Source organism: Elephas maximus, chromosome 1, assembly GCF_024166365.1.
Source record: "Elephas maximus indicus isolate mEleMax1 chromosome 1, mEleMax1 primary haplotype, whole genome shotgun sequence".
NCBI lineage: Eukaryota > Metazoa > Chordata > Mammalia > Proboscidea > Elephantidae > Elephas > Elephas maximus.
The window spans coordinates 145,326,079-145,353,493 of record NC_064819.1 but is presented as its reverse complement, the minus strand read 5'-3'; the positions used below and the strand labels follow the sequence as shown (position 1 = coordinate 145,353,493).

Genomic DNA, 27,415 nt, shown 5'->3' with positions numbered 1-27,415 from the left:
TTGTTAAAGCCATCCACTTGTGGTATTTCTGTTACAGCAGCACTAGATGACTAAGAGAGGGGTGAAGGCTGAACTGGGTAACACTGTCAGAGGGGGTGACACCGAAATGACTGTCTATAGAATTTTTGTGCAGTGCAAACTGTGGGTGCTGGTGCATGAGACATTGACAGGCCCTGCGCCTCGCAGTGGCACAGCTGGGCCAGGGGCTAGTGCAGGAGGAGGCAGCTGAGGGCTGGCAGGCCTGGAGCACCTAGTGGCAGTGGCACCAGGGACCCAGGGGCCTGGGTGGATTCTGTATGCTCTAGTATGGGAGGAGGTCCATGGGTGGGGGCCACCGTGAGTTACTGCACTGGGTGACACCAATCCTAGTGGCTACAGTGCTGGTCCATGGGACTTGCAACATTGAAACGGCAGGCTTTTCACCAAAATGTCAAAACAGGAAGAACATCTGGCATAATCAGCACTGACAATAGCATAAGAAAATACCAGCTCCTCTATCTGATGAAGAACTCTACTAAGGGACAATCTATATTGAGTCTGATTTCAAGGGTGAATATGTAGACCTGTACAACCATACTTGTTGCTTCCCTATTAAATTTCCAAAGTTCACTGATCTGTGACTGTAAATAGAGTTATTTTTATGTGGTCATATACTTCAAATAAATACCCTTAAAAATAACACCTCAGGAAATTGCACTTACTAGATGCCCAACAGAAGAGCAGTGATGCTTTTTAAAGGTGATCAGAGCTGAAATAGCGTAGCTCAGACAGATGGCCCTTTGTGTAGCTAGAGGATCTCTTCAAACTTAGTTGTTAGTCATCATTTAAATCCACTCACAAAGTTGTAAGATTAAATTGTATGGTCAAGAAAAAGGAGTGCTGACCCATGACTGAGGGCCGCCAAGTCTAACATCAATTTTCCATAGATATCTATATAAACTTGGGGTAAAATCACCTAGCCTTTCTTCATTTCCAAAATTATAACCACACACTGGCCAGAAAAGTTTTGAAGATAAAAATGAGACACCATAAAGGTTGAAAAGTTATAAACTATAAAGTTATAAAAATTAAACTGTTGAACACCAATAATCGTAGAAGCAATAAGAAATTGAATTGTTATGCCCAAGCTAACCTAGAAGTTGTGTGACTTTGGATGTTTCTGGCCCTGAAAGGCTCTGAATAAACATTTGTTACTTACTGGAAAAACATAATTGTTTCACATTCAACATTCCCTGCAAAAGGAAGTAATTTAATTTCCCAAGTGAATTTTAATTTTTATATAAAGTACTTTGATTCTACTAACATTAGCTGGTTAGCAGACAGATCTCCAGTTCACCTTGCAATATAGACATCTGTGAGTATACTTGGAAAAGTGTCCTCCATTCCTAATGGCCTTGGGTATTGCTGGGATTTGCCCTCAAAGGGGGAGCTGCACATTCCTCATATCCTCATATCCCCACTCTGTATGCAATGTGCTCCTACAGTATCATGTCACTTTCTGTAGACAGGATCAAAAAACAGAAACCCGTAGGAGATAGAAAATCAATTGAGAGAGGGAGGAAGGCACGGGAAGACCAAGAATGGAACAAGAGTTTGGTGGGAGATTGGCCAGAGTTCTGTGGGATAAGTAGTAGGTGGAACAGCAGTTTTTCGGGACTCTACTCTTCTCTGTCTCTTCCTGGGTATAAGTATGGGAGAATAATTTCTTGTTTGCTTCCTGTCTTCTCAAACCACTTTCGAGAAGCTAGGAAGCAGACAAAGTAAAAAGGGAAAGGTAGCACCACTGCTAAGTGAACTTGGGGCAATCTTCAGACTTCACAGTGTGTTTTTCATTTGTGTGGTGTTTCTGGAAAATCCTCTGTAGGGCTGCTAGCATGCTAGCTTTCCACTGCCTCAGGGATCATTCATGGCTGAAGGAAGAAACTCCCATCAGTCCAGTTAGGTCACTGTGCATTCTGGCTTTCAGTTGTTGTATCAGGATAAAGCACTTTGGTCTTCAAAGTTTAACCCAATCTAAACATCCAGAACTTGGAAAGAATGAAGAAAGCCCAGTTCTAATTCAGTTTTAAGTCTGAAGGGAAGGTGAGAAGATAGGGAAAGGTAAACTCACAGAATGAGAGGGACAATAAGAGTGGCCACAAGCCTGGGTCTGAATTAAGGCTCTGCTACTTATGTAAATTACATAACCTTCCTATGCCTTATTTTCCCCATCTGGAAAATGGGTAAGGAATACGTAACCCAAAAGCTCTGGTTTTTGGAAAAAGTTTAAAAGAAATTCAGTCAGCCCATACTGCAGGTTCAGCATCTGCAGGTTCAACTAACCATGGATGGAAAATATGCAGAAAAGAAAGTTCCAAAAAGCAAAACTTGAATCTGCGACATGAGTAGCACTACACTGAATTCACCGAGTGAAGTGATGTGTGGGCACACCCTGCTGTAGCCGCCCACCATTTCACAGATCCTCAGTCTGTCTCCAACACTTGTTCCTCGCCTTGTGTCTTCTCATTATTCCTAAACAATATAGTACTTTATAACAGCTATTTATGTAGCATTTGCATTGTATTATGTATTATAAGTGGTCTAGAGATTATTTAAAATAGATGTACAGGAGGACGTGCATAGGTTATAGGCAAATACTACACCATTTAAATAAGGGACTTGAGCATCCACGGATTTTGGTATCCGTGCAGGGTGGGGAGTGTTCCTAGAATACTGACGGATGACTGTAATGTATATAAAATATTTAGCATATTGTCTGATACATAATAGCAAACTCAATAATGGTAACTATTATTGAGTTATCAAAACTGAATTTCTTATTTTGCTAAATCCAGAATGATAATTACTATAACTTGTCACTCAAGATCAACTAATTATAATGTGTCTTTCTCAAAAATGTGTGTAAAGCCTTCCTTTAAAACTTTCAGATAATGACTATTTTGCTCACTCAGAAAGCAGTCTAGGTTTAGGTGTCCATATTTCACTTTTTTAGTGGTCCTAACTTCATCAACTCATCACATCATATTGGCATGGATTTTTTTTTCCTTTTAAGTAGAGGGGAGGGGAGAGTAAATTGTTTACCAAATAGATTCAGAAGCTAAAGTCTGAAAAACAACACCAACTCTACCTAAATTTAATCTAAGAGTAACTGTGTTTAGAGATGTCCTGGCTGTGAATTTGTTTGGAGAGTATAGAATTTCTAATTTAACAATTATTTGGGTTATCTAGAAAGAAAATAATGCTTCGAATTACAAAATATGCAATTTCATTTAAGAATCAATTTTTTAAAAAATGAAAAAGTAATTATACCTCAGTTTGAAGAGGAGAAAGAATGACTGACATACGCTTTCATTCAACAGTATATAAAGAAGGACCACCTTGTATCAGGCACATGTTATTCCAGTCAAAGGTTCAATTGCCCATAAAGGCACTGCTAAAAGTGAGCCATCCTAGATAGCCCAGTGCAAGAAGCAACACAATTTGAATTATGAAGACTTGGAAGCTTGCTGTGAGGGAAGAAATGGGTTGAGGAATGGGGAATGCTTTGTTAAAGTGTTATTGAAGTATCAGCCATGAAGCACGGGTAGCTCCGGGGAAGGGGTCTTGCCCCATTCCTTGTAGGAGCCATGTTCTTTCCCACAGTGCAGAGTCTCATGCATAGCAGGCTCTCCATGAAGACTTGCTTGATGTTATGCTTTGCTTCCACCTCTTAGCAGTGCCTTTCACTCTCATGAGAGGCCATAGGAGCAGCTGGGCAGAGGAGGGCAGCCTCTACTTGGGAAAGGAGTTCCTGCCTACAGAACAGGGCTGCCATGGGGGCTGTCGTTAGTGCAGTTCAGTGTGTGGTTGGGGCCCTTGTGTCAGGACCACTTGTGCCTCTTGTTAAAATGCAGATTCCGTTAGGCTCACAGAACCAGATCCCTGGGCATGCACGAACCAGAGGTGCTAACCAGGTCTGAGAAGCTTCTATTTTTTTTTCGAAGAGGTTGTTGTAGTTGTTGTTGTTAGCTACTCTTGAGTCACACTGAATCATGGTGATCCTATGTAAAACCGAATGAAGCACTACCCAATCCTGAGCCATCCCCATGATCAGTTGGGGACCGTTGTGACCTATAGAGTTTTAATTCGTTGATTTTTGAAAGTAGATCACCAAGCCTTTCTTCCTGGCCCATCCTAGCCTGGAAGCTCTGCTGAAACCTGTTCAACAACATAGCAACACACAAGCCTCCACTGAGAGACTACGGGTAATCGTTGTGCATTGGCCAGGATTCAAACCTGAGTTTCCTGAGTGGAAGATAAGAATTCTATCATTGAACCATCACTATGCGTAAAACAATGGCAGTGGGGCTAACCCTTTGATTTTCTTCCTTTTTAAAAAAAAATTTATTGTGTTTTAGGTGGAAGTTTACATCACAAATTAGTTTCTCATTCAAAAATTTATGCATCAATTGTTTTGTGACATTGGTTGCAATCCCAGCAATGTATCAGAACTCTCTCCTTTTCGTTTCCACCCTGGGTCCTCTGTGTCCATTTGTCCAGTTTTCCTGTCCCTTCCTGCTTTTGGGCAAGTGTTGTCCATTTGGGCTCCTACACTTGATTAAACTAAGAAGCACATTGCTCACGTGTATTACTGTTTGTTTTACAGGCCTGCCTAGTCTTTGGCTGAAAGGTGACTTCAGGAGTGGCTTCAGTTCTGACTTAGCAGGGTGTCTGGGGAACATGGTGTCAGTGGTACCTCTATTCTCTGTTAGACCAGTAAGTCTGGTCTTTTTTGGTGAATTTGAATTTTGTTCTACATTTTTCTCCCACTCTGTCTGGAACCCTCTACTGCTATCTCTGTCAGAGCCATTGGTGGTGGGGTCAGGCTGGTGGACATGGTGATTCATGTGGTCCAATAGTTCTTTGGACTAATATTTTCCTTGCGTCTTTGGTTTTCTTCATTTTCCTTTGCTCTGAACGTAACGGGACCAATAGATGTATCTTAGATGGCGGCTCACAATCTTTTAAGACCCAGACACTACTCACCAAAGTGGGATGTAGAACATTTACTTATGAACTATATTATGCCAATTGACCTAGATGTCCCCTGAGGCCATGGTCCCCAGGCCTTAGCTCCAGTAACTCAGTCTCTCAAGGTGTTTGAATATGTCTATGAAGTTTCTAGGAAACCCTGGTGGTATAGTGCTTTGATGACTTTTCCTTGTTCAAGTTGTGCTGACTTCCCCAATATTGTGTGTTGTCTTCCCTTTCACCTAAGTTAACACTTGGAAATGCTGGTCGCTGCTAACGAAAGGGTCGGTGGTTTGAAACCGCCAGATGCTCCTTGGAAGCCCTATAGGGCAGTTCTACTCTGTCTTATAGGGTTGCTATGAGTTGGAATCGACTCGATGGTAATGGGTTTGGTTTTGTCTTAACACTTGTCCACTATAGAGATAGTGATTTTTTTCTCCCCACCCCTCTCATCCCTCGCAACCATCAAATATATTTTTTTTCTGTGTATAAACCTTTTCTTGAGTTATCTTGTGGTCTCATACAATATTTGTCCTTTTACTATTGACTTATTTCATTCAGCATAATACCCTTGAGATTCGTCCATGTTGTGAGATGTTAAACCCTTGGTTTTCTTTAGTGCAGTGCATCTAATATTTTATCTACCCCTTTGGCCTTGTTTTAAGAAGTTGCAGAACTCATATTGGCCTTTGAAAGAAACAATTTTTAACACACCTTTTCTTTCTTTTTTTATTTTCTGCTATTTGTACTTCCCTTCCAGCCAAAAAAAAAAAATTTTTTTTTTTTTTTTCCAGCCAGAAGGTACTAGTAAGCTGCAGGCAATAAGGGCAAAACATCATTCACAAACAAATGGTTTGGGCTAAAGGTCTGGCCCACCACTTACTAGCTGTGGGCCATTGTCAAGGCTCTTAACCTCTCAGTTCCCCCGTTTACAAATCCCTATGACAAGGAATAACTTCTTCTTGAAGATTGAATTAGATATTATGAGTAAAGAGCTAAGCCAAATGAGCCCAGAATTGCTCAGTTAGTTCCTGGAACCCCCATAAAGCTGACCCTAATGCAATGCCAACCTCACTTTTTTTTGCCACGGTGGACCTCTATATACTTTCTCAAACATTCTCTTAATTCTATAATCTTCCCTTTGTTGATAATGCCCTTCTCCTCCTTTCTCAACTTTTTTGAGGGTAAATCCATTCTTTCAACATCCAGCTCAGATGATACCTTTCTTCCGGGATTCACCCCTAGCTCGCAGGTATCCTAGTTAGCTGACCACCCCTCTGTGTTGGAACATTATTCTCTCATAACACAATTACAGTTGAATTATAGCTATGTATTAGCCTGTTATGCTCACTAGGCTGTGTGAAACTTAGTCATTCTTCAATACTAGCACTTAGCTTCGTGCCTGACACATAATAACCAAACCAAACCCAGCGCCCTCAAGTCGATTCTCATAGCGACCCTATAGAACAGACTAGAACTGCCCCATAGAGTTTCCAAGGAGCTCCTGGAGGATTCGAACGGCCGACCCTTTGGTTAGCAGCCGTAGCACTTAACCACTATGTCACCAGTGTTTCCTGACACATAACAGGTGGTCAAAAACTTTTTTTTTTTTTTTTTATGCTTGGATAGGCTGGATGGATGTGCATGCATGGGTTGCTGGACAGAAGTAAATACATGGATGTAATATAACGGAGGTGATGGGTCTATGAGAATTGAGTGGTTGTCCTAAGTCCTTTTCCCCAACCCCCACAGTGCTAGGCTGGTTACTGAGGAACACGGCCTCCTTAAACAGGTCCTGCCCAGTTTCTCCGCTTTGGGACGCAGCTTCGTAGGGCACCGGCAGGGGGCGGCGTTGTCCCGCCACTGCATGCTCCGCGGGTGCCACCCCCCTCCACCGCAGCTCCCCCCGCCCTAGGAGTGCGCAGCTTTCTTGGGGAGGCCAGAGCTCCCCAGTTCAAACGGGGGCAGACAGTTCTTGCTCCCAGACTTGGTGGCTTGGTTTGCTCAGCTCCTTGGGGGAAGGAGTTTTCAGCTTCCCTTGCGCTCTACTCCCTTCCCCTCCCGCAGCCTCTTGGTCAAGGGGAAGCTACTCTAGTTTAGTTTGGAAACAGTCGGCGAGCGACCAAAATAGATGGCCAGTGGGGGGAAGAGAGGGGGAGACTTTGTAACAAAAAAGGTGGTGCGAGCGAGAGTGTGCTGGGGATAACCATTACACTCCTTCAGCTGTGCAGCGGTGGGACCCAGGCCTGATGAAGCGACCCAAGCTGGAGAAGAGAAACTCTAGCTATTCTGCAAACTCGTACGTTTTCGTTTGGTGAGAAACGAAATGATTTCACACTGATTTTTTTATTCACGTGAAGCAGAAAAACTTTAGCGGGCTGCAACAAACTCGCCTTGCCTCCTTTGGTTCGCGGACAGTGCTCCGCGGAGCTCCAGGGCCCTCACACGTACCCTTCCCAAATCCTGCGGCAACGCGCTTGCAAACGCGCGCTCCCCGCGCCACGCTCTGGCCCGCCCCGACCTCGGCGATTGGCCGCTCGCCTGCCCAGTCGTCCGACTCTCCAGGGCGTCTGTTTGGTGACGCGCGCTGGCCCGCGCTGCGCTCCCCGGCGCCCGGAGCAGCTCGTGCGCAAGAGTCAGACGCATCCCCGCGGCGCCGCCCCCGCGGCTCTTCGGTCTGGCTCTGCGCTCCTCCTCGTTTCCCCGGGCTTCGAGAATCGAAACTTAGTTATCGAGAGCTTCCGTTCGCGCGCGGCAACTGACGTGCGTGGACAAATGGACTGATAAGTACACCGTCAAACCGGGCTTATGAGTGGGGTGAACCATCTAGCTGTATACACATACACTGCGAAACAGGGAGATTGAAGTCTCCGGGGCCCCGTTATTAAGATAATGACGCGCTCTCTGGCGAGAATTTTATTTTCCCGAAGTTCTTGCAGTTGTGCGGTTTTAGTCATGATCCAGTTTTGATGGCCATTGTGACTTTTGAGGCCTTTTAACCGTACCGCCTGGCTGGGGAAAAAGGAGAAGCGGAGGACAGAGGGACCAAATATGAATTAAATATATACGTATAAATACACGCACATATATATGCACACACATAAAGCCTCGGACCTTGCACTCTGTACCCTCTCTGCTAGTTACACGGCGCGAACCCAGGCTCAGTTCCCTAGGCGTCCCGCGGCCTGGCGGACGGGGGCGGTGCCCTATGCAGATGAGGAGGGTGTGGCGAGCGCGCCGCGCCGGGGCCCCGGAAGCGCGGAGAAGCCCGGTATAAAAAAAGTACTGAAGACATTTCCTGACACAACTGCTAAAGCTCCAGAGACAGGAGCGTGTGCGGCGGCGGCGGCGGCGGCGGCGGCGGCAGCAGTAGAAGCCGCCACCTCCGGGACTACCGCAACTAGGGCGGCAGCGGCGCGGGCGGAGGCGAGGGGCGGGATTGGCCAGCGCAGGCAGCGGGGGTTTGGGAAGGACGAAGTCGCTTGCTGCTGTCGAGAGCGCACTCGTCACCCCTGAAGTGTTGTCGCCTCTCAGTTCCTCGGCTTTGCTCTCCTAGAAGGGGCGGCCGCCTTCAGGTGACACAGACGGGATTTCCGCTTGCCCTTTCCAGATGCATCAGAGATACTTTTGGTGCGGGGCTGCTCTGCGGGGCGCGGCTGGGGGTGGCGGGGGCCTGGGAAGGGAGAGTCTCAGAGGAGCTCTCGGGTCGGGGAGTGATCCGGAGAGGGGACGCGCTTTTTCCTCCGCTGGCCCCTGCCCTCCGCCGCCGCGCGTCCTTACCGCGCTCTCTCCCCCCTCCCCCCTTTTAGGACTGAGCAGGGCCAAGTGGCGCTCGGCGGGCACTTCATGGAGGAGGGCGAAGGGTACTTTGCAATGGCCGAGGACGAGCTAACCGGAGGCTCCTACATCCCCCTGGGCGGCGACTTCAGCAGCGGAGACTTAGGCGGCGGTAGTGGCGACGGCGGCGGCTTCGATGGGCACTGCTTGGACTATTGCGAAAGCCCCACGGCGCACTGCAACGTGCTGAACTGGGAGCAAGTGCAACGACTGGACGGCATCCTGAGCGAGACCATCCCGATCCACGGGCGCGGCAACTTCCCCACGCTTGAGCTGCAGCCCAGCCTGATCGTGAAGGTGGTGCGGCGGCGCCTGGCGGAGAAGCGCATCGGCGTCCGCGACGTGCGCCTCAACGGCTCGGCCGCCAGCCACGTCCTGCACCAGGACAGCGGCCTGGGCTACAAGGACCTGGACCTCATCTTCTGCGCCGACCTGCGCGGGGAAGAGGAGTTTCAGACTGTGAAGGACGTCGTGCTGGACTGCCTGTTGGACTTCTTACCCGAAGGGGTGAACAAAGAAAAGATCACACCACTCACGCTCAAGGTAAAGCAAGCCGAGAGGGCTTGGTCCTAAGCAGGGCCGGTTGGGCCCCAGTGCGGCGGGTAGAGGTGGGGGGAGGGGGCTACCGTTAGATGTCAATCTGCGGCCCTGATGGGTCTGGGCGCGCTCATTTATCTTTTATATTTTTACGGGTAAATTAAGGTGCGTGAACGGCATTAAGTGTTCTAGTTTACTTGGTGCTTAAGCGCCACAACTCTTCTCCTGCTTCCTCCTCTGTCCTCCTTTCTCTTCCTCCTTATTTTTTAACTCTTGGTTTTCCTTGCTTGAGTCTTCTCCAGAATGGGTTCTAATACGTGGAAGAACGAAATGATGTAAAAAATTCTTTTGAGTCATTTTATGATCTAGCCTTTGAGAAAAACAGAAGCCTAGCCCGAAGCAGAACTGAGTCAATGAATTTATTATTGTGTTGGAAAATCTGAATAGATGACATAGCTGCATTCGGCTGACTCCCTGTGTTAAGGATATAGTGGTTTCCCTAGTTGCCTCATGTGTTAAGGTTATAGCGCTCCCTTTGTACCCTTCCTTCCCCTTCCCCCACCCCCTTGCTTCAAGGCGCGTTTTTTATAATTAAAATTGTCTGAGGAGTCAATCTTGCAGAGTGTTATAATTTAGCTTGAGATTTGCTTGTGACTGCAGATAGCGCTCCACAGGAAGGACACACAAGGGAACAGTGGTTGCCTCAGGGAGGGGGAAAAGGGTGAGGGGGCATCCAGCTTTTCACCATATACCCTCTGTGACTTTGAATAGTGAGTGCCTATTGTGCCTGTTAGATCATTTTCAAGAAATAAATTAAAAAAAATCAGACATGACAACAGAACCTCTTAGTACTGTGCTATGTCTGCCAAAAGCCTCAAACTATTACTTCTTGTCTCTTTCCCAGACAGTAAAACCACTCGTTAAATGTATTTTTTTTTTCTGTTTTCAGAAGACTGTTTAAGCCTGTAGGTAGTGTTTTGCTGAAACTTGACAAAACAAAAGGGGGAACGGCAAAATAATTCTCAGCTGTGTAGAGGATGCATTTATTTATTTTGTAGTTAGGCTCATCATCTTGTTTTGTTTTTTAAATTGTAGGAAGCTTATGTGCAGAAAATGGTTAAAGTGTGCAATGACTCTGACCGATGGAGTCTTATCTCCCTGTCAAACAACAGTGGCAAAAATGTGGAACTGAAATTTGTGGATTCTCTCCGAAGGCAGTTTGAATTCAGTGTAGATTCTTTTCAAATCAAATTAGACTCTCTTCTCCTCTTTTATGAGTGTTCAGAGAACCCAATGACTGAAACTTTTCACCCCACTATCATTGGTGAGAGCGTCTACGGCGATTTCCACGAAGCTTTTGATCACCTTTGTAACAAGATCATTGCCACCAGAAACCCAGAGGAAATCAGAGGGGGAGGCCTGCTTAAGTACTGCAACCTCTTAGTGAGGGGCTTTAGGCCTGCCTCGGATGAGATCAAGACCCTTCAGAGATATATGTGTTCCAGGTTTTTCATCGACTTCTCAGACATTGGAGAGCAGCAGAGAAAACTGGAGTCCTATTTGCAGAACCATTTCGTGGGATTAGAAGACCGCAAGTATGATTATCTCATGACCCTTCACGGAGTGGTGAATGAGAGTACGGTGTGCCTGATGGGACATGAAAGAAGACAGACTTTAAACCTTATCACAATGCTGGCTATCCGGGTGCTAGCAGACCAAAATGTTATCCCTAATGTGGCCAATGTCACTTGCTATTACCAGCCGGCCCCCTATGTAGCAGATGCCAACTTTAGTAATTATTACATTGCACAGGTTCAGCCAGTGTTCACATGCCAGCAACAGACATACTCCACTTGGCTACCCTGTAATTGAAGATCATTTAAAAATGCCCGGTGGGGAAGCCATTTCAGACAAGCTAGAGGGGAAAAAAAAATGACCCAGCCCTGATTAGGGGTGTGTTTTGTGCAATGCTGATCTGCTCCTGATTTTAAGGCTGGCAGAGGTTGTAGATTTTTTTTTTTATAGGTATGGGAGCATGATCTACAAATAACTTTTACCCGCCCCCTCCCCCCAAACCTTCCCACCTCGTCGTCTTACCCAATTGGATTCTTCCTTGGAATACAAGAGAACTGTCATTAAAAGCAGCCAGATTCTCCTAAAATAACAAGAGAAAAATGCTTGATGACAATATGGGTTTGCAGTCAGTACCTGCTCCCATAGCTTTGCCACAGAGGGGGTGAAAAATGGAAAGTTTCTTTTAAGAGGTAATTCACAAAAGGGAAAATACAGAAAAAAAGTTCTCACTCCAAGGAATTTATAAATTCAGGAGTTCAGATAGTAACAGTACAGGAAGAAGGGGCAACTCCAACACTGAGATCTCTGTTGGGGCTTATAGCAAGTTCTTTCTGTGGAATGATGCTATTTAGCTAACAGAAACAGCTTGTTCCAAATAAACAGTAGTAGGTTGGTGCAGTTCTGATAACCAACATCAGAATATATGATGACACAATCTATTATTTCCAGCTGCGCTCGTAGCTCGCATTTTTTAAAATGTGAAAATGCAGGCAAAAACAGCTGTAGCAAAGAAAGTACGCTTAAGGACCAAAGATTTAACAGGTTAAAATACCCAAGTAGAAGAGATAGAATATATAAAGAGTTACTATATTTGTTACACACCAATATACATCAAAGTGCCTGTTACCTTCTGAAAATTTGAAGTGGAAAAAATTATTTTATGGTTTAATGATTATTTTATTTTATCAGGGACTCGAAGAAAAAAACACATAAGCTTGTGAATGGTGGAGGAAATGCCCTATTTTTTTTCTTGGCAAATACTTGTATAAAGTTAACGTTGTTGGTGTGATATTATCATAGGTACATGTGTATGTGTGTGTATATTATGTGTGTGTATATGCATATTTAGGATACGTATATATACACACAGTACATTGACTATGATCTAAAATAATGTAGCAAACAGATGTTTAAATACTGTGTGCTTTTATGTTTTCAACAGGATGACATGAGACGTGGGCATATTGCAGTGATGAATTAAAACCCACATCTAAAAAATTAAAGCAGATGAAGGAAGGAAACAAGTAATATATTTGATAGGAAAACAGATTATACATTTTTAGTGAGGTTCTCCTTCCCCCCACTTTTTTTTTTTTTTTTGTGAGCCATAGACTTTCACAAGTGGGAGAATATTTGTTTGGCAGAGCACTCTTTTATACTGAACTGTCATTTTGACAGATTGAACTTTTTTTTTTTTAAAAATGCATATCTCCATGGTTTATAATCCAGTGGATCATGGATCAATGATAGGCTATTTAAATCCCTGACTGCTAAAAAATATTTTTTCTGGTGATCTAAACACTACTTACTACTACTTAAATGAATTTTTAAATGAATGCATTCTGCATTCCACGACCACTAGGATTTCAAAATGTGAAATGACCCTTTTTAAAGAGTATTTGCACAATTGCTTAAAATTTATATATGAGATATATATTATATATAAAATTTTATAAATTCATGCCAAGATGAAACATCTTTGATCTGGTTGTCACACTGCATTTAAATATTTAGTACTGTACTTTAAATCACTTTGCATTAAAACAATCCCAACTTTATTTTCTTTCTTTCCCGAGAGACTGTACCTTTGTGAAATGAACTGGCATCGCTGCTCCAGTTCAGTGACACCTAATCCTGAAGCCACCCATTCTCCCAGCCCCTAATTCCTCTAGACACTGGCCTCTGAAATTGTGTTTGTTAAAAACAAAACTAGCCTTCCCTTTGTTTGATGAAACCAGGGCTTCAAACCTATTAGGCTCAAACCCCTGCCGAGAATTTGCATTTCTAACAGGTTCCCTGCTAAGCATTTGCATTTCTAACAAGCTCCCAGAAAGTTGTACATAAAAATCACCTGGGCATCTTGTTAAAATATAGATTCTGATTCAGTATATCTGGGCTGGAAATGGAGCTCTGGTGGTACAGTGGTTAAGCGCTTGGCAGCTTAACCAAAAGACTGGCAGTTCAAATCCACCAGCCGCTCCTTGGAAACTCTGTGGGGCAGTCCTACCCTGTCCTTATAGGGTCGCTATGAGTCGGAATCGACTCAACGGGAGTGAGTTTGGTTTTTTGGGGGGGGGGTTGGGGGAAATGGAAATGCAGATTCTCAGCAGGGAACTTGTTAGCAAATTCTCAGCAGGGGTTTGGACGGGAACAAATGAGCTCAAAACCTCGAGTGAAATAACCACGTAATCCCCACCAACCTTAGTGGGTGATTGTTTACTTTGATAATTCCTCAGAAGATCCAACCAGAATATTTTTGTCATCAGTAAATAAAGAGGGATTTAGGAAGAAAGTAGCATCATCCTATTGGCAGTGTAATATTTTTGTTGTTTATTTGTTATCTGGGGATCACTGAGGTGCACAGTGCTAGGTTAATCTATCTGGTCTACCTTTTGTGCGTCTTTCTCTGGAGCTTTAATGGGAACTTGATGGATTTGTCTTTGCAGCTTCCCTGTGAATTCTGTCAGAGTTGTAACAGCTATTGCACTGCCACTCACTGTTTCCTAGGGAACTCTTCCTACTCCCAAGTGGGCTCAGCCTCCTTCACTCCAACCCTGGGTTTGAAAAGTTAATTGCGAATTCCCAGGAAACATTATTTGCAGATTAAGCCTGACACTCACCTGTCAGAAACCAATGCTCTGCCTGCTTCACTGTTTGGAAGCTTTCTAACAGAAAACTAAGGGAAGGCCCAGAAACAGGTACAACTGGTGACCTGGTTTCTTCCTTTTCATCCCAACTCTTGTCAACTGAGATGTCCGCTATTCTAAAGAGTCTGGAGGTCTCTAGCTCTGCCATAGCAACAACCTGCTGTTAATATATGACACAGATTTTTGTTTGGAGGAGCTTTATTTTAAAATATATTTTCTCAAATATTTATGTTCTTTTTTTCTTGCTTACTCCAGGGTTGGTAGCATAGTTCCAAGTGCCAGCACCTGGCAATCAGATAGAACAGGCTGTACTCAAGACAACTTTGAGCATTTACTTTAAGACCTATATAATTTATTTCTCTTTTGTATGTACTATAGTCTTGTGCATATGTAGTTGAACAAACAGTGGAATATATGTCTCTCTTTGTGGCTGTGTGGCCTAAAATTCTGAATGTCTGATGAGAGAGAGCCATGTGTATAGGTCAGAAAAAAGAACAACTCTCAACTCCCAATTAGTGCCTGTGATTTGCTTGCTTTTGTGTTTTTCTGGCCTAGTGTGCTGTTACTTTAAAACAGGAAGAAGTTTTGTCTTCTGGAGGCTCTTCTCACCTGTCCAGTTTGGCTTGTCAGAGAACACTTAACCTGTGATGATGCCCTTTTGAAAGGTTTACTTCATTTGCAGTAAATCCAGCTGCCTCAAGAATTGTACACCAAGGTGAACTTTTCCCTTCTAGAGATGGGATGAAGTATCTGCTCACTTTGGTACTGGGTGGACTATTTTAACGTGCCTCCAAAAACTGCAAGGATGGAAGAATATCTGTAATCCAAGCCAAGAAGGAAATAAAATGAGAACATAATTTTTACCACCCCTTTCTGTTCGCTTATTGTTGGTTGCTTTACTGTGCATAAAGTTTTCAATGCAATGCTTGTTAAATGAATATTGTGAACTATTTTGTAAATGAAATGTATTCTGTTGAAAGCTGTCAGCCGTTCAAAAATAAGCTTTTTTTGTTGTTACTGTTGAAGATGAAATGTGTTAGATCAAACCAAAAAGCCAAAAAAAAAAAAAAAAAATTTCATATATAGCACCTATTTGAATATAATCTTTTCTTAAGGTTTCTTTTAGCATAGCCTTTTCAGTGCTGAGAAAGAATCTCTATGTAATATTTTGTTGTAACAATGGCTTGCTAACAAAGTAAATGGTAAAAATACAAAGCCTGAAGATGTCAAGGTAACTTGGCGAGACTTGCTGCAAAGCCTTGCAGAATGGAGGAAGCTCTGCCCGCTGGCTGTCTCTCCCTCCAACTTCTCCACAACCATTGCCTGCTTTGAGGCGTCGTATTGCAGCAAGCTGCACCTGGGTCACTCTTGGAATATTTTGACTATGGACTATGTCACAGGCAGAAAAGGAGTTGATGGAAAAGACTCTTAAAAACTGACATGTTTGAATCAGTGCAAGAGGGAACAGATTGTGAATTTTGTTTACAGCATCCAATATTTGGATTCTTTTTTTTTTTTTTGTAAATAAAAAGAAGTTATTTTTTTCTACTGATTTGTGCCTGCTGTCTTTGGTATCTGTGCTGGCTCAAGAGCACTTCCTCTGAATCCCAACCCGTGTCCATGAGAAAGGATGAGGCGGCACTTGAAGGAAACCAGCCTTTAGCAACTTGCGGATTAGAGCACAATAAATTAAAACATCCAGCTCTCAGCCAGCCCATCTCTGACTAACTTAGTTGGCTCCGAAAGAATCTGGCTGAGATGTGCCAAAAAAATCTTGTCAGGCTATTGACTAAGCTGTGTTAAAAGATCTAGAAATCAGCTGTTTTCATGTATCAGTAGAGACTCAGGGTTTTGGACTCTAGGACTCCTTAACCCTAGCTGGGCCTTGGTTTTCATGAGTAGCCCAAGTGATGTGATTCAGTCATCAATGGTTGTATAATCTCTTTGAGGATCTGTAGTTACTTTCAGAGTTTAAATTGGGGTGAAGTATTGGAAGCCAGGGGTTGAGAGGGTACATAGAAGGAAGAGCAAGCATAAGATATAAGATGGTATTTTTTTCTGTGTGAGCTGGGGTGCAAAGAAGCTGCCCTTTTGGAGAGTATTTAGTGCAACCTCACTTAAGTTTCCAGGGGGCATACATGTATCATTAAAATTTCTATTTGTATAGCATTGGAGACTATCAGCAGTAATAGCATGAAATTTAGGAAGCCTAAGCTATTATGGAGTCCTGGTGGCACAGTGGTTTAAGAACGCAGCTGCTAACCAACAGGTCGGCAGTTCAGATCCACCAGCTGCTCCTTGGAAATCCTGTGGGGAAGTTCTACTCCATCCTGTAGGGTTGCTATGAGTCAGAATCGACTCAATGGCAAAGGGTTTTTATTTTTGGTTTTAAGTTATTATAGAATGTTCTTGTGGTTTTTAAAATCATTTAAAGTCCTGACGTTGGATGGAATGCGTGATTGACACTTACGAAAGAGCCACTCCTGGTATTAAAAGCCGGCTCTCCTCACATATACATCATAAAAACACAAGGTGGTTATTTGGTTGGATAATGGTATTGGTGTGTCATTCTCCTCTTCCTTTGTTGCAACCTCCTCACCCTTCAACCAGTCCCTCACATGTCTGTGGTGATCACATAATTCTTTTTAAACTCTGAGTGAATGAGAACAGTATATATTAAGCTCCTCCTAGACTTTTTTTTATTTTAGACTTAGATACACCCTGCCATTTCTAGTTGAATTACCAGGTGGCACCCAGCTAAGTCTAGAATGAAGTAAACCACCCTTCCTTTCCTTAGGAACCTCATTTCCTGAACATATTCAGTTCCTTTAAAAGCAAAAGACAAAAATTTAATACCCAAGAGCAAAAGAAAAAAAAATTAAAATCATAGTCTTTAAATGTAAAGTGGAATAAGAACTGTTGTGAACATTAAGTACTTACAAAGTTAAATTGCAATGTCTTAGAACCAAATTTGTGAAATAAATAGTATAAATATCCTTCAGTGTAATGGCCAATGCATTCAGGTAGGGAGAGGGGGAGGACAAATGATTTTAAAAATGACAGTGGCCTGCACCCAGGACCCAGATCTTGGTTTGTAATGCCATTCTATAATAAAAGAAACCAGAGCTCCTTGGAGAAACAGCTGAATGTCGGGTTGAGACAGAGTATACAAATCTGTAGCATCTTGTAGTTGCAGAAAATAAGGAAGTGCTACAAAAAAACCAACAAACCAGCCAAACCAAAAAAACCCCACAATGATGGGGATATGTCAAAAGCACACAGGGGTCAACTGAAAGAGTTCCCAATGGCCAAAACTGAAATAATGTGAACAACAAAAGAAAGCAGTAATGGGTTATAACCCAAAGTATGAAATACATAATCTAGGAGTTCATGCTGATATAAATAAATGATGAAATAAACATGAGTGAAGAGACAAATTCCTGTGCAGAAGAATTCCAAATAACGTATGTGGATACTGCCCCATCGAGGAGGTGGCGCGTAACTCTACACCCCTTAAGTACGGGCTGCATATAGTGACTTCCTTCCAAAGAGTTTAGTTTGAAAAAGGAGGGAAAAAAGAGTAACTTTACAATGGAGAACCTTAACAAACACTACCTTAGCCAGGTGATCAAAGTCAGCATTAACAGCGAGAAGTCATATGATAATATACAGCCTAGGTATTATGCAATTAGAATGGTACTTTGTATGGTTTTTCTCCCAAAAGCCATAACTGCACATTAATCCTGAGAAAAACAGATGAATCACATTCGAGGGACATTCTACAAAATCCCTGATCGTTACTCCTCAAATCTGTGAAGGTCATCAAAAACAGGTAAAATCTGAGAAACTCACAGCCAAGAGGAGCCTGAGGAGACATGCCGACTAAATGTAATGTGGTATCCTGGAACAGAAAACTACGTTAAGTAATACCTAAGGAAATCTCGATAAAGTATGAACGTTAGCTAATAGTAATGTATTGTTGGTTCATTAGTTGGGACAAATGTACCATACTATTTTAAGACATTAACAATAGGGGAGAGTGGGTGTGGGGCATTTGGGCTCTCTGTACTATCTTCACATTTTTTTCTGTTAGTCTAAAACTATCCCCAACTAAAAAGTTTATTAAAAAATGAAGACTGAATGACTCTTCCTTGCTATTTCTGGCGAAGTGACTCCATTTACAAAAAATAATAATGAAAACACTTTCTTAATGTCTTCTGTACTGTAAAGAATTGGGAAATCATATGAAGGAGTGAAAATAAAATGCTTTATGTGTTTTATTCAAAAGATTTAGAGAAACTTTTACGTATAAGTTTTTGGGAAAAGAGTGTTGAGGAGAGCTAAGTTCTATAGAAGGTGTTTTTCTTATATAAAGTTTTAAGGAAGGGGACTGCTAAATATAACCACAAAACAAAACGTTGTGTAGATGTTTATAATAATAGAATGCTGTGATGAGCAAGGGGCTAAACCTTATAGCTCAAATGTACAGAAAAACCTAAAAAGTTGCTAAGGAATACTTTAGGCAGTAGTTGATGTAATAAAAAAAAAAAACAATAATAGGAGTCTACTATTTAATGGAGTATTGCATTGGATTATTAATTAATATAAGTAATGCAATTAAATTAACTACTCCTATAATTTTTCTCATAAAGACCTCACGTGACAAGAGTAGAACTGCCCCCATAGGGTTTTCTAGGCTGTAATCTTTTCAGGAGCAGATCGCCAGGTCTTTCTCCCGCAGAGCCACTGGGTGGGTTCAAACTACCAATCTTTCAGTTAGCAGCTAAGTGCTTAACTGTTGCACCACCAGGGCTTCTTGTGTGAGTCCAATCAACTCAGCAGCACGTAATGACAACAATGTAATTTATCAGCTTACCTAAACTTATTTTTTAGGGTATCTTTCTTAAAGCAGAAGGACAACTGTACTTTTATTTGCTTTCTCAACTTAGTCAGTGGCATCCAAAATAGATAAGAAACAATACAGTTTAAAAATGTGGCTACCCTTCGTAATTTTTAAAAGCAGTTCAAGCTCATCAGTTTATGAAGTTAGGATAAGGCTCGTGCTTCCTTGCTTAGGGACACGGAGCACTCTGAATTGCAGGAATTTATGAGTGTGGGGCTAAGTTATTTCTAACCTCAATAACGGAAAGTTCCCTTCAGGATACCCTTCAGAAACTATTGATTTTCCAGCACAGTGTGTACTTATCAGTAATGCCAAGATTTTGTGGCATCATCTGGCCATGTCATTAGAAAACGGCTGAAATCCTATTCTTTCATTTTTTTCTTCTTTTAGCAAAATTCAATGTAACAGGCTACAGTGAGCACTATGGATATTGCCATTCTATGCATTAATCCTGAACCATATATGGAGTCTCTTCCTCTATACCTCTTCAAAGAAGGATCATGGTTTATATGTTCTTCATTTTAACAGAGAGTGGTTAAAAACTCTCTTTTATAGTTTAATCATCAGAGAAAAGAGAAACAAATTTAATCACATTCAAAGCCTAAAGTTTGAATTATGATCGCCAGATTTAGCAAATAAAAACAAGTTCAATTTGAATTTCCAATAACAACTTTTTGTATTTTTTTAAAAGTATAAGTATGTCCCGTGCAGTGTTTGGAACATACTAATACTAAAAAATCGTCTGTGTTTATCAGAAAATCAAATCAAACAAGGAGCCCTGTATTTTATGTGGCACCCCTAGAAGGGATAGCCTCAAAATAAGGCTGGAAAAGTTTCCTACTACAGTTTGCATAAGGAACACTTTTATAACTTTTTAACATCTGATTTTTCTTCTTCTTGTACTCCTTAGAGTCAATTCTGTCTCTTAGCAACTCTATAGGGCAGAGTAGAACTGCCTCATAGGGTTCCTAAGACTGTAATCTTTAAGGAAGCAGATCACCACATCTTTCTTCCATGGAGTTGCTGGTGGGTTCAAACCGCTGACCTTTTGGTTAGCAACTAAGTGCTTTAACTACTGCGCCACCAGAGCTCCTTAATCACGCTGCCGTTGAGTCGATTCTGACTTACAGTGGCTCTGTAGGACAGAGTAGAACTGCCCCATAGAGTTTCCAAGGCCATGAATCTTTATGGAAGCAGACTGCCACATCTTTCTCCCATGGAGCTGCTGGTGGGTTTAAACTGCCACCTTTCGCTTAGCAGCTGAGCACTTAACCACTATGCCACCAGGGCTTCTCAGGTACCATTAAACACTACATTGACATAGAGTACCCATGGCAGCAAACCCTTTGAAATATGGTTCATTCATGAAATATGCACAAAGTGCTTTTTATGTATGTAGTCTTGTTATAGACTCTGAGATGGACCCCAAAGAAGTGAAAGGCCTGGTCTACTGTCCTTTAAAAGGCTCGGTTCCACTTGTAAATAGAATTTACTTGCTGCAAATTATTTTTTCAGCTACCTTGGGTTAATTACTCACGAAGGTTAGCTCTGCCTGAGGCACCATAAAGAGCCATGTGGACTAATAGAGAGTCAGGATGAGGGTAATAGCCCTTGAAATGTGCCTTCTTGGTGACTTTTCAAGAGGCAAAGTTCCCCACAGGTAGCCCACATATCGACAGGACGCTGGCCATTTGCTTGCTTTGCAGTAAAAGATAAGGGTAGATGTCCTGCAGTCTTTGCTGAGGGAAGCAAAAATTGTCTCTGAGCCTCTGGACACTTATATTTTCTTTCCAAATCTACTGCAAAATGAAATTTTAGGACTTAACTAGAATGTACCTTGAAATTTTATTATTGTCCTATAATCCTGTTGCTACAGCACATTAAAATTCCATTGAATGTTATGTAACCACTGCTGGTTAACTGTCATATTGAAGTTAATACAGTTTAGTCTTTGGTGCCTTTTCCAGAGCTGTGAAAGTCCCTCTCTTGAACCAAATGTGTCATATACCCCAGATCTTTCCTCCCTCCCCGTTTGGTAAAGCCAGTTGTTTTGTCAGTCTGGATATTTACTCAGGGTAGAGACCTCTTTTAAACAGGATTTAAAACTGTTGCTCTAATTATGCACTTACCTGCACTGCACTGGGTAGAGGAAGTACCACAGCCTTCATCATTATCAAAACATTTCATCAACAATATCTCGTGCCATTATCTTGGTACTATCTGAAGATTTACAAAGAGTTACACAAAGCTAGCTTCTCTTTTCTAGCATATTTAACTGAAAATAAGGCAGAGGGATGTGGACAATCAAACAGAGCAACAATGAAATTAAGAATTTTGCCCAGTCAATATGGGAGTGGCCAAGCTCATTCCCACGTTGGAACATGTGCTTGTTCTTCCATTTCCCTGGAAAACTCTTTCTCCAGATCTTTGCATCTCTTGCACCCTTACTTTATTATTATTATTAAATATTTCTTCGTAAGAGATTGTCACTGATCCCCCTACTTGAAATAGGGTTTCCCCCCCAATATTTTTGTCATGTAGTTCTGTAAGTCCTTTCTCTGATTTTTTAAGTGTATGTTACCATTATCCTTGTCAGTACCTGGACTTATGTCATCAGTCTATTTATTTCTTTGCTTATGGTTTATTCGTCATGATAGAATGAAATTCCATAAAGGCAAGGACTTTTTATTATTTACTCCTACACTGGCACAGCTGAAATAGTGCTTGCCATACAGGAAGTTCTTGTTAAAATTTGGTGAGTGAGTCAGCTAGTGAGTGAATGAATGAAAGAATGCAGTCCATTTGGGACAGGATGCATTTTGGGGATGAGAGGTAAGGTGAAGTATCTGATGGGGGAAGTGTTAAAGAAGATGTAAACAGAGTGAAGAGTAATCAGGAACACTGCTAAAATAACAGCAGAAACTAAGAGATGGCCGGCTCGCTGAAAGAGTACAGGAGAGCCCAGGTGGGAAAATTCCAGTCCTGAATTTGGGAGCGCTCAAAAGCAAGTCAGAGATTGTCTCAGAGGTAATGTTTTAAGTCAGGAGTATTTAAAGCCAAAAACTGTTGCCTCTTCTGGGTTCCTGAGGCTGAGCAGCCAAGAATGGGGGGATAGCCTGTGCTAACAAATTTGTCACAGCATGGTGCTCAGGGACAAGAAACAGGGTGCACTTTTTCTAGAGCCCATGTGTCTGTTCTCTTACTTCCAAACACAGTCTGGCAGCCCTTCAGTTGTGGCCTGCCGCTGACCTGGGCAGTGGCTGCACGCTCCTTTGCATCCCCTGCTACATCACTCAGAACTAGAGGGTCCCTGAGAAATTTTCAGGACAAGAAACACAAAGACTCAGGTTAGCTGTCATATTCTGAATATGGGTTGGGGACTATTAGGCTGGAAATGCACAGTGCCATTTGCGGAAGGCAAATGTATAAAAGGTAGTCTGTCCATTAGCCCTTTCTAAAAAGAGACAGTTATTTTCACAGATGTCCTTAGCTGGTCAAGCCTCACAGAACAAACAGTCTTGCCTTGGGGCGTTATACCTATTGTGACCATTCATTGTTGATTTTCCAGGAGTGTCCCAATTTCAGAATTCTACCCTGTTGTCAGACCATGGGCCTGCCATGTCATTGTATATAGTCACAGTAAGGCTTCTAATTTTTTCTTATATTGTGCTTTAGATGAAGGTTTACAGAGCAAATTAGTTTCTCTTTAAACAATTAAATAACATACTGTTTTGTGACATTGGCTGCCAACCCCACAGCGTGTCAACACTCCCCTTCTCGACCATGGGTTCCCCATTACCAGCTTTCCTGTTCCCTCCTGACTTCTTGTCTTTGCCCCTGGCCTGGTATCCCATTTCGTCTCGTTTTGTTTTATGGGCTTGTTTAATCTTTGGCTGAAGGGTGAACCTCAGTAGTGACTTCAGTACTAAGTTAAAAGGGTATCTGGAGGCCATACTCTCAGGGTTTCTCCAGTCTCTGTCAGACCAGTAAGTCTGGTCTTTTTATATGAGTTAGAATTTTGTTCTACATTTTTCTCCAGCTCCATTTGAGACCCTCTTGTGTGATCCCTGTCAGAGCAGTCAGTGGTGGTAGCCAGGTACCATGTAGTTGTGCTGGACTCAGTCTGGTAGAGGCTGTGATAGTTGTAATCCATTAGTCCTTTGGGCTAATATTTCCCTTGTGCCTTTGGTTTTATTCATCCTCCCTTGCTCCAGACAGGGTGGGACCAGTGGAGTATGTTAGATGGCAACTCACAAGCTTTTAAAACCCTAGATGCTAATCACCAAAGTAGGACGTACAACATTTTCTTATAAACTATGTTATGCCAATTGAGCTAGATGTTCCCCGAGACCATGGTGCCTAGCCCTCAGCCCTGTAATTTGGTCCCTCAGGGAGTTTGGATGTGTCTGTGAAGCTTCCATGATTTTGCCCTGCTCAAGTTGTGCTGAATTCCCCGGTATTGTGTACTGTGTTATCCCTCACCAGAGTTACCACTTATCTGTTGCCTATTTAGTGTTTTTCTCTCTCCACCCCTCCCCTTCCTCATAACCATCAAAGATTGTTTCTTTCTGTGTATAAACCTTTTCATGAATTTTTATAATAGTGGTCTCGTACAGTATTTGTCCTTTTGTGATTGACTTGTTTCACTCAGCTTAATGCCCTCCAGATTTATCCATGTTGTGAGATGTTTCACAGATTCATCATTGTTCTTTATTGTTTCATAGTATTACATTGTGTGTATGTACCATAGTTTGTTTATCCATTCATCTGTTGACGGGCACTTAGGTTGTTTTCATCTGTTCGCTATTGTGAATAATGCTGCGATGAACATGGGTGTGGATATGTCTATCCATATGATGGCTCTTATTTCTCTAGAATATATTCCTAGGAGTGGGATTGCTGGATCATATGGTATTTCTATTTCTAGCTTTTTAAGGAAGCACCATATCGTTTTCCAAAATGGTTGTAACATTTTGCATTCCCACCAGCAGTGCATAAGAGTTCCAGTCTCCCCACAGCCTCTCCAATATTTTCTATTTTTTGATTTGTGCCAGTAATGTCTGGTGAGATGGTATCTCACTGTAGTCTTGATTTGCATTTCTCTAATGGCTAGTGATCGCAAGCATTTCCTCGCTTGTCTGTTAGCCACCTGAATGTCTTTTTTGGTGAAGTGTCTGTTCATATCCTTTGCCAATTTTTTAATTGGATTATTTGTCTTTTTATTGTAGAGGTGTTATATTTTCCTATAGATTTTAGAGATTAGACCTTTGTTGGATTCGTCATAGGCAAATATTTTTTCCCCAGACTGTAGGCTATTTTTACTCTTTTGGTGAAGTCTTTTAATGAGCTTAAGTGTTTAATTTTTAGAAGATCCCAGTTATCTGTCTTATCTCCTCGTGTTTGTATATTGTTAGTTATGTTTTGTATCCTGTTTATGCCATGTATTAGGGCCTCTAGCATTGACCCTATTTTTTTCCTATGATTTTTATGGTTTTATATTTAGGCCTTTGATCCATTTTGAATGAGTTTTTGTGTATGGTATGAGGTATGGGCCCTGTTTCATAATTTTACAGATGGACATCCAGTTTTGCCAGCACCATTTTTTAAAAAGACTATTTTTTTCCCCATTGAATGGACTTTGGGTCCTTGTCAAAGATGAGGAGACTGTAGGTGGATGGATTTACATTTGGGTTCTCAATTCTGTTCCATTGGTCGATGTGTCTGTCATTGTACCAGTACCAGGCTGTCCTGACTACCATAGCTATATAATAGGTTCTGAGGTCAGGTAGTGCGAGTCCTCCTATTTTATTCTTCTTCAATAGTGCTTTACTTATCCAACTCCTCTTTCCTTTCCATGTAAAATTAATGATGACTTTTTCCATCTTGTTAAAAAATACTGTTGGTATTTGAATCAAGGTTACATTGTATTCGTAGATTGCTTTGGATAGAATTGACATTTTCACAATGTTGAATCTACCTATTCATGAGAATGGTATGTTTTTTCCATTTATGTCAGTCTCTTTTGGTTACTTACAGTAGTATTTTGTAGTTTTATTTGTATGTGTCTTTTATGTTCCTGGTTAGATTTATTCCTGGGTTTTTTTTTTTTTAAGGCTGTTATAAATAGTATTGCTTTCCTGATTTCCTTTTCTTAGTTCTCTTTATTGTTGTATAGGAATCCAAGTGATTTTTGTATGTTTATCTTGTATCCTGCCACTCTTGTCAGATTTTTCTATTAGTTCTGGTAGTTTTCTTGTGGAGTCTTTTGGGCTCTCTATGTATGTTATTGTTGTTAGGTGCCATCGAGTTGGTTCCGACTCGTAGCGACCCTATGAACCACAGAACAAAACATGCCCAGTCCTGTGCCATGCCCACAGTCATTGATATGCTTGAGTCCATTGTTGCAGCCATTGTGTGAATCCATCTTGTTGAGGGCCTACCTCTTTTCTGTTGACTCTGTACTTTACCAAGCATGATGTCTTTCTCCAGGGACTGATCCAACCTGACAACATGTCCAAAGTATGTAAGATGCAATCTTGCCATCCTTGCGTCTGTGGAGCATTCTGGTTGTACTTCTTTCCAGACATGTATAAGTATTCTCTATGTACAGTATCATATTATCTGCAAATGGGGACAGTTTTACTTCTTCCTTACCAATTTGGACACCCTTTATTTCTTTTTCTTGCCTTATTGCTGTAGCTGGGATTTCCTGCAGAATGTTAAGAGGTAGTGGTGATGAAGGGCATCCTCGACTCATTCGTGTTCTCAGGGGTAATATTTTCAGTCTGTCTCCATTGAGAATGAAATTGGCTGTTGGTTTTGTATAGATGTCCTTTATTATGTTGAGGAATTTCCCTTCTACACCTATTTTATTGAGAGCATTTATCAGAAATGTGTGTTGGACTTTATTGAATGCGTTTTCCTCGTCAATTGAAATGATCATATGATTCTTTTCTTTCATTTTATTTATGTGGTGAATTACGTTGATTGATTTTCTAATGTTGAATCATCCTTGTACACCTGGTATGAATCCCACTTGGTCGTGGTGTGTTATCTTTTTTTCATATGATGCTGAATTCTATTGGCTAGAATTTTGTTGAGAATTTTTGCATCTACAGACATGAGAGATATTGGTCTGTAATTTTCTTTTTTGTGGTGTCTTTGCCTGGTTTTGGTATTAGGGTTATGCTGGCTTCGTAGAATGAATTTGGGAATATCCCTTCCTTTTCTATGTTCTGAAATACTTTGAGTGATATGGGTGCAAGCTCTTCTCTGAGTGTTTAGTAGAATTCTCCAATGAAGTCAGATGGGCCAGAGATTTTTTTTTGGGGGGGGAGAGTTTTAATTTTATTACATTTTTAATGGCTTGTTATGGGTCTGTTCAGATTTTCGACCTCAGTTTGTGTTAGTTTAGGTAGGTGGTATGCTTAAGAAATTTGTCCAGGCCCTCTAGCTTTTCAAATTTGTCAGAGTATAGTTTTTCATAATACTCTGTTATAATCCTTTTTATTTCCATTGAGTGTCATGTAATGTCCCCCATTTCATTTCTTAATTTGAGTTATTTGCATCCTCTTCTGTTTTTATTTTGTCAGTTTGACCAGTGGTTTGTTGATTTTGTTGATTCTTTCAAAGAACCATCTTTTGGTTTTGTTGTCTCTTTCTATTGCTGCTCTACTCTATTTCATTTATTTCTGCTCTGATCTTTATTATTTCCTTTTTCTGATAGCTGTGGGCTTGTTTTTCTGTTCTATTTTTTTGAGTTGTATAGCTAGTGTTTTGATTTTGTTCTTTTTTTGGTGCATGTATCTGTTACTATAAATTGACCTCTGAACTCTGCATTTGCTATGTCCCAGAGATTTTAGTGTGATGTTTTTTCATTCTCATTTGTTTCTAGAATTTTTTTTTTTATTCCATCTTTGGTATCTTCTATTACCCAGTGGTTTTTAAGCAAGACATTATTCTGTTTCCATATATTTGATTTTTTTCCCTTGCTCTTCCTGTTATTAATTTCTACTTTTATGGCATTGTGATCAGAGAAGATGCTTTGTATTGTCACAGTGTTTTGGATTTTGTTGAGAGTTGCTTTGTACCCTAAGAAGCAGTCTATTCTGGAGAATGTTCCACATGCACTGGAAAAGAATGTGTACTTTGCTGCTGTCGGGTGGATTGTTCTATATATATCTGTGAGATCAAGATGGTGGTTTTGGTCTTTAGATACCTGTCTTTGTTGTTTCTTTCTAGATGTTCTGTCCTTTACCAAGAGTGGTGTGTTGAAGTCTCCTACTATTATTGTGGAACCGTCACTTTCTCTTTTCAGTGCTGTTAGAATTCTTTTTATGTATTTTGGAGCCTTGTCATTGGGTGAGTATGTATTTATTATGATTCTGTCCTCATGGTGGATTGTCCC

General features: G+C 41.6%; 1 protein-coding gene across 2 annotated transcripts; it reads left to right on the top strand.

Annotated features, from left to right (window-relative positions):
* The first annotated feature begins 8,295 nt into the window (after positions 1–8,295).
* Positions 8,296–15,653, top strand: TENT5A (terminal nucleotidyltransferase 5A). Of its 2 annotated transcripts, none has more exons than XM_049896302.1 (3): positions 8,296–8,640; positions 8,820–9,390; positions 10,480–15,653. In XM_049896302.1, the coding sequence occupies exons 1-3, from the start codon at positions 8,621–8,623 to the stop codon at positions 11,254–11,256; spliced, it is 1,368 nt and encodes a 455-aa protein (XP_049752259.1). In that variant the 5' UTR covers positions 8,296–8,620; the 3' UTR covers positions 11,257–15,653. The 2 variants fall into 2 exon arrangements, with proteins under 2 accessions (XP_049752259.1, XP_049752269.1); XM_049896312.1 differs by having other exon boundaries at positions 8,297–8,585.
* Positions 15,654–27,415: the final 11,762 nt, after the last annotated feature.

Bases quoted from the DNA above. Each gene is read 5' to 3' on its own strand.
- TENT5A (XM_049896302.1), top strand. From the start codon at position 8,621: ATGCATCAGAGATACTTTTG. The intron at 8,641-8,819 runs GTGCGGGGCTGC...CCCCCCTTTTAG, and splicing joins ATGCATCAGAGATACTTTTG to GACTGAGCAGGGCCAAGTGG. The intron at 9,391-10,479 runs GTAAAGCAAGCC...TTTAAATTGTAG, and splicing joins TCACACCACTCACGCTCAAG to GAAGCTTATGTGCAGAAAAT.